General features: G+C 41.2%; 1 protein-coding gene across 14 annotated transcripts; it reads right to left on the reverse strand.

The window, feature by feature from the left end:
- Nucleotides 1–321: 321 nt before the first annotated feature.
- dtna (dystrobrevin, alpha) lies at nt 322–13796 on the reverse strand. 14 transcript variants are annotated; one of them, XM_049748170.1, is made up of 23 exons: nt 13566–13796; nt 10531–10598; nt 9923–10003; nt 9641–9854; nt 9077–9162; nt 8506–8660; nt 8329–8434; nt 7885–8051; nt 7661–7785; nt 6998–7006; nt 6670–6753; nt 6502–6555; nt 5122–5217; nt 4234–4315; nt 3914–4014; nt 3567–3680; nt 3283–3379; nt 2812–2835; nt 2157–2316; nt 1997–2086; nt 1706–1932; nt 1482–1520; nt 322–1364 (listed from the first exon to the last, which is right to left on the reverse strand). In XM_049748170.1, the coding sequence occupies exons 2-22, from the start codon at nt 10595–10597 to the stop codon at nt 1503–1505; spliced, it is 2157 nt and encodes a 718-aa protein (XP_049604127.1). In that variant the 5' UTR covers nt 10598; nt 13566–13796; the 3' UTR covers nt 322–1364; nt 1482–1502. The 14 variants fall into 14 exon arrangements, with proteins under 14 accessions (XP_049604127.1, XP_049604126.1, XP_049604123.1 ...); XM_049748169.2 differs by lacking the exon at nt 13566–13796 and adding an exon at nt 12212–12415 and having other exon boundaries at nt 6502–6543; XM_049748166.2 differs by lacking the exon at nt 13566–13796 and adding an exon at nt 12212–12414.
- Nucleotides 13797–14325: the final 529 nt, after the last annotated feature.

Below are 14325 nucleotides of genomic sequence, written 5' to 3' on the forward strand. Positions count from 1 at the left end.
TTGTTTCTTTTTTTTTCTTTTTTTTAAACATAGACCAATTTTATTAATATGTGTCATATTTTTATATGCAATGAAATAAGGAGTGACATTTTGGATATATGCTCGTTAAAATATTGGTAGTAAAATCGTCTGTATGATTTTAAATACTGAAGTAATTTTGAAAACATGGACAGAAAACTGACCTTGAACACTAGAGAGCAGTAGTGTGTCTTGTAAAGCTTGCAGTGCGTTTACGACAGCTAATAAAGGTGCACTGCTGAAGCAGAGCAGCTCAAGTGTGTCGTGCTTGAAATGAAATAGGAAGGAGTTCCCGGGAAAGAGTTATGGTATGGTGTCAACACTTTATTATGCACCACCGCTATGCAAAAGAAAAAAAGGAAATAAAGAGGGAAAATGGCAGGAACTTTGCGTCCAAACTATAGACACAGTAGTGGTTTTTGCATTTTTTATTTTTTATGTCAAGTGGGGGGTGGCTGGTGGGTTCAATTCTCAAGCCACTAGAAACAGAAATTATACAGTAATGACAATGTTTGATTACATCTTAAATTTGACAGTGTTTATATTCCAGTGCAAAATACTCACATTGCTTTTGAATGCTGTATACATGCTCCAATGACAGCGTGACTGAACTCCACTGAAATGTCTTTCCGAGAAGCTAAGGCAGTGTGCATTATCATTGTCACCAATGCATCAAATGAAGGTTCAAAAAACAACACGCAATAATAAGAATAAAATGCAAATACAGTACAGGGAAACCTCCGTTTTTGTATGTTTTTGGTACGTGAGTCTTTGATAGAGGTAAAAGTGATTTCATTAGCAATTTATATGTACTTCACATTGCTTGCTGTGTATATACAGTATGTATAATTTTTTAAATGTTGCATTTTTGGGGTGGCGAGAACATTAATTTCCTATGGGAAGCATTGCTTGCGTTTTCCTATGATTAGTTTTTAGGCAGACTATTCGGAAGGGATTAATCACGGAAGCTAAAGTTCCACTAGAGTAGTAAAACCTGACCAGGTTGGCATTGTGTATTTTAAAAATACAACTCAAATGTAATTATCAAAAATGATATGAGACACGGACACAAAACAGTACATTTTCACATTGGCTTAACAAATTCAAAGCAAAACAACAACAAAAGAATCACGTGGTTGATATGGCACCTGTGGTATAATAATATTAGAGCGCTCGGTGATTATTAATCTCATGATTTATTCATCGGCTCACAGTTTCACCTTAAATATGAGGTTGGCTAAAAATATATAGATTCTTTACACAAATGTATATTCTAAGCTATAGGATCCTGGCCAGTGTCGTTGCGTCCAGTGTTGTCACTCGTTGTTGCTTTTAATATTGCTTGCCTGCCAACAAGAGCACAAGGATGAAATGATATTCAACATTTTCATGTCAAGCATGCAGTATTATTTCATTCATTCATTCACTTTTATCCATTTATAAATAATGAGTGGCATATTTACCAGTGCCCTGGATTTGCTCTGTCACTGTTGCAGTGTCATCTGTAGCACAGAGTCAACATTAATATCACACACAGCAGATTTTTTTTTTTTTTTTTTTTAGTGCACTTGACTAAATGTAATAAAAGGATCCCGAGTAAACATCTGATTTGCTCTACAGTTGAGTGAATGAACAGTTCTAGACAGAAAATGAAGCCATTCTTTTCTGGCCACAAAAGAGACCTCACCATGCAGGCTTTGTCCGGCTCCTGACTGTGCTTCATAAGCTCCTCGAACTTGAGCTCGTCCTCCAGCTGCCGCTCCAGGTCGTTCTCGTAACGTTCGTCCTCATGCTCCGCCGCGCTGATCCTGGGCTTAAAATTGAGGAAGGGATCTGAGGTTGTTGTTGTTGCTGCAAATGTGTCGCCGCGGCTGAGATCGGAATCCACAGTGCTCTCAGTCTCGCTGCCACCCTCTGAGAAAATTAAATCAAATACAATTAAATATGATTTTTTTTTTGTCGGCCATTTTAGTTGTACCTGAATTCAACTCTTTAACCAGCGATGACATAGTGTTGGTGATGGAGTCAGCAGCGATGAGAAGGTCGTTTCTCAAATTTCTCCTGGGACCTTGGACAGAGAAGAAAAAACAGTATTGACATCACTGCAGACTTTTTGGAATGGAACCTTGCTGCGTTACCCTGAGCAAAGGCCTCCTGAACGTCGCCTCCCACACTCATGAGGGAGTCCTGAGGTGTGTGAGTCGGGGTGGTGCCGGCTGAGTCCGAGTGGATGGGCGTGGGAATGGGCCTGCTGACGCTGTGACTGGGGGACGAGCGTGGAGAGCCTGGACCCTGAGTCTGCAACACATAACCTAAGTGAGTGTTGGGGGACATGATTATTTGATCCCTTGCTGAATTTCTAAGTTTGCACACAAATGAATTGTCTATTATTTGTATATGGCTGTTTGAAAATAAAAAACTTAGAAATTCAGAGGGGATAAAACTGATTTAGTATGTGTTAAAGTCAGACGACAAGCTTTAAAAAAAAAAAAACATTGTCTAGATGTGTTGTTACCATATCATCTAAGAGTTTAGTTGTCTTTGATGAACGCCTTGTATCTTGGAAATGTCATAATAGACACGAAGCACTTCAACAAAAAAGTTGCTGCATCCAAATATTTTTATAAATTAAATTTGTAATGGCCCACAAAATTTCAGCGTCAGCCTGTTTTTTTTTTTGATGAATTGATCTTTTTTTTTGGATACAAGATGCTCACCTGGCAGCAATGAACATGTTTTATTTCAAAACATGCGCTACATCGTTTTCAACTCCCTCACACTTTTCACACTTACAGCTTGTTTCTGTTCCTCAGCTTGCTGTGAAAAAACAATAACCACATTATGTTAAGGTCCATTTGGATCGACCCTAGGATGTCATTACTATGTGCATGTTTGAATAGCGTCTTCTTAGACTAAGTAGGAAGACATGGAATTGTCAACACTTATTGTCACTTGATTGATGGACATTGATTCCAGCAAATTGATAACCTCCAAATTATTGAGAATCCTGCCTTCCAAAACTAGCTGGGATAGACACGTCCATTTTTATAACGATGCATTTGATTCTGGAGCGTATTTTTAGGAAACATGGCCCGAAAAATTCATTACAAGACACAACTTGACAATATAACACAAACTAGCCCAATTTGAATGTTATTTCATGCGTATCCTCTCAACATGGAACAAACGTTCCCCTTGACTTCCCAAAAACGGCGGTTACTGGACGAAGCCGTGAAAAAGATGGAGGGCTCTTGTCTGCGCTACCTTGAGAAGCATCATTAGCTGCTCCAGCTGTACCATGAGCTCCCTGCGACTCTCCTGCAGACTCGACATTCTCTGCTCAAGCTCATCTTTCCGTTGCCTGACAAGGAAAAAAAAAAAAAAAAGGTACAGATTGATGACACCATTATGTCACATCCATACACACTTAAGGCAAGCAGTTACAATCTGCACTTTCTGAACCTTAAAGGAGACACAGTGGGAATTTTAAAATGTGTGTAGATGTGTGCGTAAGAGACGGATATCGCCAAATAGAAATTCCCGCTTACCTGAGAAGTCGTAACTCAGCAAGCAGAGTGGGGTTCTGCTGACCCCTGTCAGGCGGCGGCTGCGAGGCCTCCTCATGTTGCAGGCGCAGTCGTTGAATTTCCTGCAAGATTTCTCTGAGTGACACCCACAAATGCAATTTTAGAAAAAAGGAAAAGTATGAAATTTACATTTCAGCACCCCTTGGAGTCCCTAATAAAGTGTTGTAGGTGGCAGAATAAACTGTAATTGCACATCCATGACAGTAGGTGGCAGTAGCACTCTCATTTAATTAAAAATTGATTATGCAAGGCTCAACTTTGTTCAGGCGCTGTGAAGCTAAAGAAAAACAAGGTGGCTCGTCCCTCACCTGTTTTTACTTTCCAGCTCGGCAATGAGCTGCCTCTGCTGTTTGTTAGCATCCAGAGAACCCGGCAAATCCGCGGGAACTCTGTGCTGCTGCTGTTGAGCCTGAAGCAGAGAAAATGTTTCAACATTTTGTTCACACCACCATTGAAATACAAAAGAACTGGAAATAATTATTTGATCCACAGATGCTCATATTCTGGTTATTATTAAATCAAAGCAGTACCCTAAAATCAAACGCTGTTTACTTCTTGGTAGGTGAGCAAAGATTTGTCAGGAGATGAAATAATGATTTTCCCCCGAGTGCACGTTCATGTGTCTCACCGCAGCATCTGCAGCCAGGCGAGCAGCGTAGCGGGCGATGAGGCTGTGCTCCTCGTCTTGGTGGTTGCTGCTCTCCAGCAAGCTGATGGACAAGAAAATCGAGATTGTATTATGACACCTTGACTAGCACATAGCTAGAGATATATATATATATATATAGATAGATATAAAAACATCGAAGAGCTGAATAAGACAGAACAACCCACTCATAATCACCGTAAACACAAAGGCACTCCCGAGTTACTAATTTAATATGACTGCAGATATAATATTGTAGACAACTTCCATTAAGATGCAGGCAGACATTTTAGTGCACACGCAGGCATCTCTATTTTTATGTTGTTGTCGAGTATGGAAATAAACAGAGTACGAGAGAGACAGAGAGAGAGAGAGTAATTACATAACCGCTCCAACAAAAAACATTTTAGTCAGTGCAAAATGCTTTTGAATAGTACTTCAAACGGAGACAAACCCACTAGAAATGTGAGCACTAATCAGCTCGTTACAAAAAATAATCTGTCACAACTATTTATGGTTATGCAATTGTACAACATTGGCCAAAAATGCAATTTCCTTAAATTTTAAACCAATTTGATCTAATTCCCCACTAAGTGGAGGAGTCCATTTTATTGTGGATCAACTATATAACGCACACAAAAATAATTTGAGAATAAAGTTGTTACAATATTCTTATAAAAAAATATATTTTTTAAATATATTAAATAATAGCTATTGAGAAAAATAGAGTGAATGTAAATCAGTGAGTGCAAATTAGTACGAATGTTTTAGTGATTGTAAAAAAAAAAAAATGATTTCTGTAGTATGCATGCAGGGTTTTCACATGCTGAGGTTATTCAGAGAAGGGCACCCCCGTAGCAACCCACTAACCATGTTTTGGGGTGGTTTTGAAGAACTTTCACATAGAGGCCAATGAGAATGTGCTCATCGGCGAGTCTGTCAACTGCATCCAGGTTGCAATGTAACCTGGACGCGTGCAGGAATTCACAAACAAAAAACAAAAAAAACGACGAGATGACACAGGTGACAAAAGGACGGCACATGAGTAGAGGGAAAGGAAAAACAACAAGAGGTTTGAGATGCCTGAAAAGCAGCCATTCATGGGTGACTGAAGAAGAACAAGGCCACATTATGTGGACTGGTGAAGGCCAGCAGCAATATGCCCGGCAGACACACAACACATTACACTTTTTACACACTCCATGTAAAAACACTCCATCCAAAACTAGCTAATCCTATTTTATGAAACTCCTACAGCCATTGAAAAGGTTGACAAGACCAATAAAAGACAAAACCAATCAAAACAGTCTCGGTGTTCATTATCCAAGTTGAGTTAGCTAACTACGCTAAACAAGCAAGTGGTTTCATTTGATACGGCAAGCATTCAGCGACCAAACAATGGGCTCGCTCTTGTTAAACGTCACGCAAATTTGAGGCCAAGGTAAAGAAAGCACAGGTGGTGCACATAATGAAGTGAACATTGGCTGGAGTCCATAGCCATGTTAGTTTCAGGTTCGTGCTAGCAAGCACGCAAGCTAGCAACGCCTGTTAACCTGCTGTTAAACTTCTGAATTAATTTTCTCTACTTATGACAGATTGATTGAGTCACAATGTGAATTAAAATGTGCCAAAAAAAAAAAACATCTTTGGTATAAGATAATGTTTAGCTTGGTTTTTATGGAAATATTTAGTAAGCTATGATCCAGTTCATTATCTATGCTGCTTTAGCTTGGAATTCCAATCTCAAATTTGGGATTCGAACCTGGTACTGTCAGTCTTGGCTGTGTAAGATTTGACATTATAAATAAAATGTATTATTATTATTGTTATTATATTATGAATTGCTTGACAGCCTGTGTGAACACGAGTGCCCAGATGCTTTGACATGCTCAACAACGTCTAGAATACCACTCACTCGTCACATCATCGTTTTTTTTTCCGATCATGAAAGGGAGAAGTGTTCCCTGGGGGGAACACTTATATTGAATGCAGGTGTAACTTAACTCAAACAATCGTTTGCTGTATAGGTACTCCCCTTTCAAAAAAGAAACAATAAAAGTGAGCCGATACTATATTTCTACTTGTACACTAAACCCAGCTGATGTAAGACAAATCAGATATTTTTTAGGTAGGATAATATAAAAAGTCTACACACCCCTGTGTGACACACAATTATGTGTAAATAATATTATAATCTTTTTTTTGCACTGCATACATGCATGGTCCCACTCTCACACCTGTCTCACTTACCCTCTGCCTTTCAACAGATGTTGAGCGATATCATGACTCCCGCTGGAAGGCAAACTAGGTGCATTCAGCAAGAGGAGGGCGACATACGGACACAGACAATTGTTTGGTGTCCGCTGGGAACTGAAAAGATCTCATGGGAAAATCCAGGACATCCATTGTTGTACTCACTTTTTGGTGGAGTACGGGTTCCCTGATGTTGGCATTGAGTGGGAAAACGAGTATTCACTGGAGATGTTCATTGGTCTTGGCGGCCTAGGAAGACAATAAGCGGTGGTTTCAATCTCAAAAGTGACCAACGTTGTATTTTAGACATTTAGTTTGACTACAATGTGAAATATTACAGTTAAGGGAGCACATAAATACAACAGAAAAGTGAAGAGAAAAGCAAAAAAAAAAAAAAGTTAGCGGCTGCTAAAGAGTGGGATGAGAACAAAACATGCAGCTTGATTCAAAAGGACACATTTTGGGAGGTGTTAAAAAATCAAAGAACACTCACCACGTGTCTCTAGAGAGAACAAAGTGAAGGAAAAAGAGAAAAGTCACAAAGCTGTACAGAGAGAACTTTTAACATCCAGTTATTGTTTTACTAGATAAAAAAAAAAAAAGGCCGGCTAATTGTTATAAAACGTGGAGTGGTGGCAGCCATGTTGACCAATGACTCATTAACTGAAGCCAAGTGAATTTGCTGATATGGGAACTTTTTTTTCCACTGTTTTAATGGTTAAAATTTGCTAAAATTCCGTCCGATTCAAATCTCCAATGAATTATTAATGCTTCTCACGACAAAACCAAATTCTAGGGCTGTACCTGCAAAAAAAAAAAAAAAAGTGTTTAATCATCCAAAGCTTCACTTTTCATGGGATTTCCGAATTAATTCTCACGGGAGCACTTTGCTTTCCTGAGACTCTTTATGTCGGGGCGGCTATCCGATTTAACCGGCGAGACTCTCACACAAAGACACAAAAGCTCAAACGAAAGCAACAGTAGCGACATTGTTGTAGATTGCAATCACTCCCCGGACTGTAATTAAGCTTCATTGATTAGCTGAGCCATGAGGATTGACTGGAATCGTTCAGGACTTAGACGAGGCACTGACCGGATCCTATTCAGTGGGGTAAGTATGGCAAGTAACTCAGAAGCAAGATGAGGAAGAACGTACACAATATGGGCGAGGTTGAGAGGTTTCTCCGGCAAGTCGGGAAACATGGGATGGGGAGGCTCTCTGCTGGACGCGCAGCTCAGAGACTTGCTGAGGGCATGAGATAGCTTCTTGGCCGGGGATTTCTGAGAACAGACGATCGGGTCGACCCTTACGTCATGGCGCAAAAACAGCCGCATCGACCGGTCCGGCTGCAGACACACCTCCCTCTCCCCGCTTCTTACCCATGATGTGTACTCCTTCATTTGATGCTGGTTGCTATGGGAACCGCTGGCATGCCCCCTCCAGAAGCAGTCCTGACAGAGCTGGTAATTATGACATTGCTGGCAGCGGTAGCGGAAGCCCATCATACTCTCAGTGTGGCAGTAGGAGCACTCGACCGGGTGAAAAACTGCAGGGGGTGGGGGGAAAGTATAAATAGATGCAGTAGTAAACACAGATATTCTTGAATAGTCATTTGGGAAAATGTCATCAAAGTACGAGCACAAACTTCAAAACCAATATATTTTTTCGTGGGTCCTGCTGTGCATTTTTAGTCACGCTGAAACTCCACAAATAGCGATTTATTCGTAATAGCGGCGATCCCAAAAAGCATGACAATAAAACCTCATCTTATAAAAACCTCCAAAAAAACAAACTCGCTCATAATGTCGAACAATAAACACTACCGTTCTCCACATTGGCGAGCCGGTGCATGAGCGGCAACCACACCAGACACTGAGGAGGTGGGTCCGACATCAGCGTGTCCAGGAAAATATTGAGGGAGACCTTTTTCTGCTCACAATGGAAAGCGGGGGAAATGTCAAAATACATTGGTGACGAGGTTTCATTCATGAGCCGCTCACCTGCTGCATGAAGCAGCTCTTGGCCGCTTGCTCCGTGTAGCCAAACGACGGCCCCTCAAAGACCGCCATGGGAAGCTTGAGAACCTCCTTCAGGAACTGGTCAAACTGCGCGTGCGACATGATTCCCGCCGGATCGGATATTAGTGAAAAAATATCTGTGGGGCGACATTGTGCAAACAAATCAAAATAATCGTCGGCTTCCGACGCGGGCGGGCTAATTACACGCACAATGCAATTAGCCCACTTATCGAGGGAAAGAAATTAAAGACAAGCAGCTGTTCAAATTGTTTTGTTTAAAAAACACAAACAGCAAGGAAGAGCCAGGAGATGTTGTCATCGCCTTCATTCCAGGAATGCATGCTTGAAGGTATCATGCGGGAGTCGTTTCATGCATTTCAAAATAAAAGTGGCTGAAAGGTACCTAACCACACCTACATAATGGTGCAGTGTATATTATTATTATATGTTTTATATAATATCAGACAAATTACTCACCAAGTTTGTGATCTTAAATCCATATGTATCATCTTTGACAATTACAAGTAAAATAAATAAAAATAACGCTGCTTACATCTTAATTTATCCAGAATTTTCCCTCCACAGAAGGTTGCTAGGGCCATCTTTACGACAAAGACTGTAATCTTGCCACGGCCATCTCTAGAAATAAACACAAAATATTACATTGAGGTCATTCCGATAGAAAAAACAAAAAATAAATGGATAAAAAAAAAAAAAAGAATTAAAAATGGATTATTATACATTGAGGTCATTGGCACAGAAAAACAAAACAAAAAAACGATAAAAAAGAAAACGAATGAAAAATGTATTATTATACATTGATGTCATTGGCGCAGAAAAACAAAACAGATAAAATAAAAAATAAATAAATAAATAAGATAAAAAATGAGTGAAAAATGAATTATTATTATTATTATCATTCAAAACATGTAAACTGATTTTTAGGTTCAGTGTTGATTGTTTTTCAATTTGAACAATTTTCATATTTTTATATTAACAGGGTCCAAAGTGTTTTGTGTGACGCCTGCGCAAAAATCACACCCACTCGTCACACCGTTGCCGTCAATAGTCAGCATTTTTCCCACCTCGGGCGACAAAAGAACGAGGCGTGACTCACGGGTCGTAGGCCGCTAGCAGGAAGCTGAGCAGCGAGCTGATGGAGTGCTCAACGTTGATCTGGTGCGTGGTGGGCATGCGCTTGTTCAGCTGGTACACGATGGTGGACAGCACCACTTCCAGCCGGCCCGCGGGGATCTCGTTGCTCAGCTCCTCGGCGTTGAGGCCGTTTTCTCGAAAGGCCTCGATGACGTTCCAGATGTCGATCAGATGAACTGAGAAGCGAGAGTGGACGCTAGAAGGCGACGCGTAGCGAGAGCAGAAGAGGACGCGTCGCACTTACGGTTGCATTTCTTCTGAACAAATCTCAGTTTGCAGGCTGTTCTGTAAGTTGACAATCGAATGGAGTCCAGATCCTTAGCCCCTAAAAAAAGTGAATTAGCTCAGAATCAACTGATTTTTTTTCTCCGTTTTAACACTTTCAAAACACTTTGTACAGAGCCTCTCGAGAAGCTTGGGCACCATCCAAAGCGATCCAAGTGAAGCGCCGCCTCTCAGTCTAGTGTGAAGTTACTTTTAATGGGCCGACGACCAGAGCCGCAGCAATTAACTGAAATTCACTCGAGCTTTTCAACCCTTATTGTGAAAGGTCTTAAAAACGCATCGGATGAGTTTGCATAGTCAATATATTTCCCCCTGCATTTTTCAAATTGGGTTGTATGGATGGCGATCATCATTTCCAATAATTTGGTTACCTTTTTTTGAGCGGCCAGAGAGGAACAAATATGAGGCGGAGATGATGATGTCATCCTCTTTTCAGTTTATCATTGATTTGGATATGACTATTTCATCTCCATCAAATTTGTCAAACCCAAGAGACATTTTAATGGTCGGCGAGTGAAAGGAGGTCGGCATAGATCAGGACACGGGCGTGTGCGTCTTTGTACTTACTCATCTCGACAAGCAGTTGCCTTCTGTCTGCCATGTTGTCGCCGCTCCACCCGCAGTCTTCAATCATTCTGATCAAGAGAAAGAAAAGCGAGAGAGTAAAAGTCAATCTACGCGCTCCTGATTTTTAGCGGTGTCCTCGTAAAAATCACGACTTGATGAGCGAACGCCAAATGTTTTGGACTTAATTCCCTGAAGCGTCAACTGATAAAACCATTGCGCGTGCGAGACTCGAGCCGCTTCATTAATACGAGCGGACATAATGAGACAACAGCTACTCGGTGTGACCACAACTCAAATTGCTCTATTTTCATATTTTGTTTTTCGACATATCAACATACAAATGCTCTCAACAGGTCATTAGGTACACAATCTAATGAGTTGGATATTGTTCCTTTTTTGCTTTCACTTTTGTTTTGCTATATTTCCAAATTGAGTGTACATAACACACACAGATAAAATTCGAGTGGAGGTGAGCAAACATGAGTAAGACAAGGACAAGACTTTCAAGGAAGCGGGACAGAGGGAGCAGCCGAGAGACGACTCACACCACGCCTCGCCGCACACTGTCCGAGGCAATCTAATACACCTAGTCATGTGCACTGTTGCCATGGCAGCAAGCCTTCATACACACACCCACACCGCAGACGGGCAAAGTTTACAAAGTTTTTTTTTCCCTATTCCTAAATATTGTTTAGAAGTTGCTCAGTGGGGACGCTCGTCTTGAGATAATCATTCATGCCTGACTTTATTAATTAGCCGTATTTTGGAGACACAATTTAAATAATATAATGACAATTTTAAATCAGCAGGTTTCTTTTTCCGATCCCAACAGTCACTCGTGGGACTTTGAACCAAACGTGCCAGCCTTTTATTACAACAGTGCTGAATGACTGAATGAAAGTTTTTCTTGCTAGCTAAATGCTATAACGCGAAACGGCAACAAATGTCTTTAATGTCTACATCTGATCTCAACAGCCATAACTCAAGCGCATCATATAAATTCAAGTGCTCACTTTCATCTACCGACGATTACAGAACAGCGGATGACACATTCTCAAGATTATTCATTAACTCGTGGCGAAGGCTGGCTGCCATGCTAGGTGCCAACCTGCTCAGCTGGGGCCTTCACGGCGGGGGGGCTGATTAAGGCGTTAAGAACCGTGTTCAAGGTCACTAAAACATCTTATGTGCTAGTTTATTTCATATATTATTCTTCATTCATGCCTGCGTGAATGTGGGAGAACATGAGGTAAGATTCAAACCCAGAACGTCGTCCAGACGATAAGGCTAACCAACCACTAGCAGCCGTGAGTGTTAGTACAAAAGAAAATCTCTTTTGATTATCAGGAGCATCATTTCAGGACAAGACACGGCCGTGAAGTTGCGCTTGATTCATTGTGAGGCCACTGTGAACGTGCTTTGAGATGTGTAGACAACATCAGGCCAGCGCCGGCGGCAACGAGTGTAGTGTCACACTCCAAGCTCGCCCCATTCATCATTTTCCCCTCTGTGAGTGAATCTAAACGCAGAAATATGCACTTTTCAAAGATTTACACCGATAGCAGCGCTCGAAGGCCGGACCACGTGACCTTCAAGAGACCGTTATCATTCTGGGAAATAACAAAGATTGATACAATCTAGCGCATGAGTAGATATTAAAGCAGCCAAAAACAAATCATACCTCTCATAAAACACCATGCTGAGACTCCTTCCGCTCGCCTTGTCTTGACTTATTACAAAGTCCTGACGGAAAGAAGGCCAAATCTTCGATGTGTCTGAAATTAGAACGGGTCTCGGACGCGGCGGCCTGTGCTGCCTCTATCTTTAACTATCAAATGAGAAGGCTCCACATTCTTGTGCAGCTTTGCGCTCCAGTTGCAAGACCCTAAACCTTGTTCCTGGCATGTGCCCAACACGCATTGCTCTCTCCCACCCCGCCAACCCCGACCCACCACCCCTCTCTCTCTCACTCTCTCTTTCTCTGTGCTTCTGTCACACTGGCAGCATTGGAAAATAAATGCCCTTAAAAGAGAAAACCGTGGCATACATTCCAATAACCGCCAATAGCCTCGGGGGCTAAATCCTGCCAAAAGATGTGGCAAGGAATGTAGAGTCTGATTTTTTTTCTCAAACTTGGGCAAATATGCAACAACCGTTCGAAGTTTGAGTTAGGTTATTACAGAATTGGCAAACTGTTTTAAAATAGAATACAGAAATGTGCATCTGTTATGTAAAACAGTCTTGAGACAAACATTTAACGATAGCTAAAAGTTTTTATTTTGGTACGATTTTGTTGATATTACCACCCAGGCTTTACCCGCTCAAAACGATAACCGATGAACGATCATGGTACTTTTCAGTAATCTTCAACTGGCAATAAACAGCTCACAGCATCCATTTTGTTCCCAACTGTTCACTTTCTGCCAAATTGAATCTGTAAAAGCAAATCGAGTTCACCATACAATGTTTGAATCTCATATTTCTAAGTCAAAAAAAGTATAAAACTAAAAATACAACTATTTAGAAAAAGAAATTGCTAACCCCATACATGAAGTCCTGAGTTGGGATTCAAACCTCGACCCTCAGAACTGCTGGGCAGAAGTAATAACCACTATAATCCCATGCTATTAGTCAAATTTCTAATTTAAGACTAAAAGTTTGGGAAAGCCTGTTTCTAAGGTCATTTCAGTCAAGACAATGATTTGCAAACACAAAACCCAACCCACTGGAGATTTTAAAATATGAGCACCAACCAAACCACTGGTCTGCGCACTGGGAGAAACGCGTGTAAAAAAAAGAAAAGATCCACAGCAGCCATTGTGGTCAAAAGGTAAGAGGGCAGTGAAGGCAACAGGCGCCTACTCGTATGCTCAGCATGCATCCTGCAGGAGACACCTGTGTGTAACAATAAACGCACCATTCCAATGTTTACAACGATGCAAAAAAGTGTCATTAAACACTGCGTCGTGTCAAATTACACACGATACCGTCCCGGGTTAAGGTCGCGATTTGACTGCAGCTGCACGGCCACTTACCACAATATATTTCCAGGCATGTCACGCCACATCGTCCCTCCAGGAATCCCGTCACCAACACAGCCGACCGTGTCCTGCAGCCCCGCTATCAGGCTTCTTTGGTGGCCGGGCGACGCATCACTACAAGCGGCCGTCCCCTCTTGTCGTAGTCGCTAGTGTTGTCGGCAATGTTCGTGCTTTGCAAAGCGCGCACACGCACACGGGTGGCCTTTGCTAGATGACGTAATGCGGAATCTCGTCACTAGCGCCAGTGTGCGTTTTTTTTTTTTTTTTTTTTTTTTTTTGCTGAAGGATGATTCAAGTTTGGATTAAAAATTGAGAACATACAAAGCCATATTGCTCGAGGCTTTCTTTCTTTTTCCTTTTTCTTTACAAATTTATTTACTACGCAAAGTTTTCACCCCCCCCCTCTCTTATTATTGGACAATGACGTAATGTACATTACCGCACCAAGCCTGAAAGAGTTTTTGCAGCGGCTGAGATTTTTTTTTTTTAGGTAAAAGCACTGAAACTGTAAATGATTTAAACGTACACTAAAAATATGAGACATCGAGTAACTTGTTTTGATACATGTATTTAAAATACGCAATGTGGCTTAGCAATTTCACAATCATACATAATAGTTCATGTTTACAGGAAATACCAAATTTTGAACATTAAAGAAAGCGAAATGTATTAGTTAAACAAATTGTTCAATTTGTTAGGGGGTGTTTCCGACCGTCTGCGACGTTCTTGAACGCCTCAGGACCCTGGCGCTCGG

This window comes from Syngnathus scovelli, chromosome 17 (assembly GCF_024217435.2).
Source record: "Syngnathus scovelli strain Florida chromosome 17, RoL_Ssco_1.2, whole genome shotgun sequence".
NCBI lineage: Eukaryota > Metazoa > Chordata > Actinopteri > Syngnathiformes > Syngnathidae > Syngnathus > Syngnathus scovelli.

Bases quoted from the DNA above. Each gene is read 5' to 3' on its own strand.
- dtna (XM_049748166.2), bottom strand. The intron at 9,855-9,922 runs GTAAGTGCGACG...CTCGCTTCTCAG, and splicing joins TGTTCAGAAGAAATGCAACC to TTCATCTGATCGACATCTGG. The intron at 8,052-8,328 runs GTAGTGTTTATT...CACCCCCTGCAG, and splicing joins GCTCGCCAATGTGGAGAACG to TTTTTCACCCGGTCGAGTGC.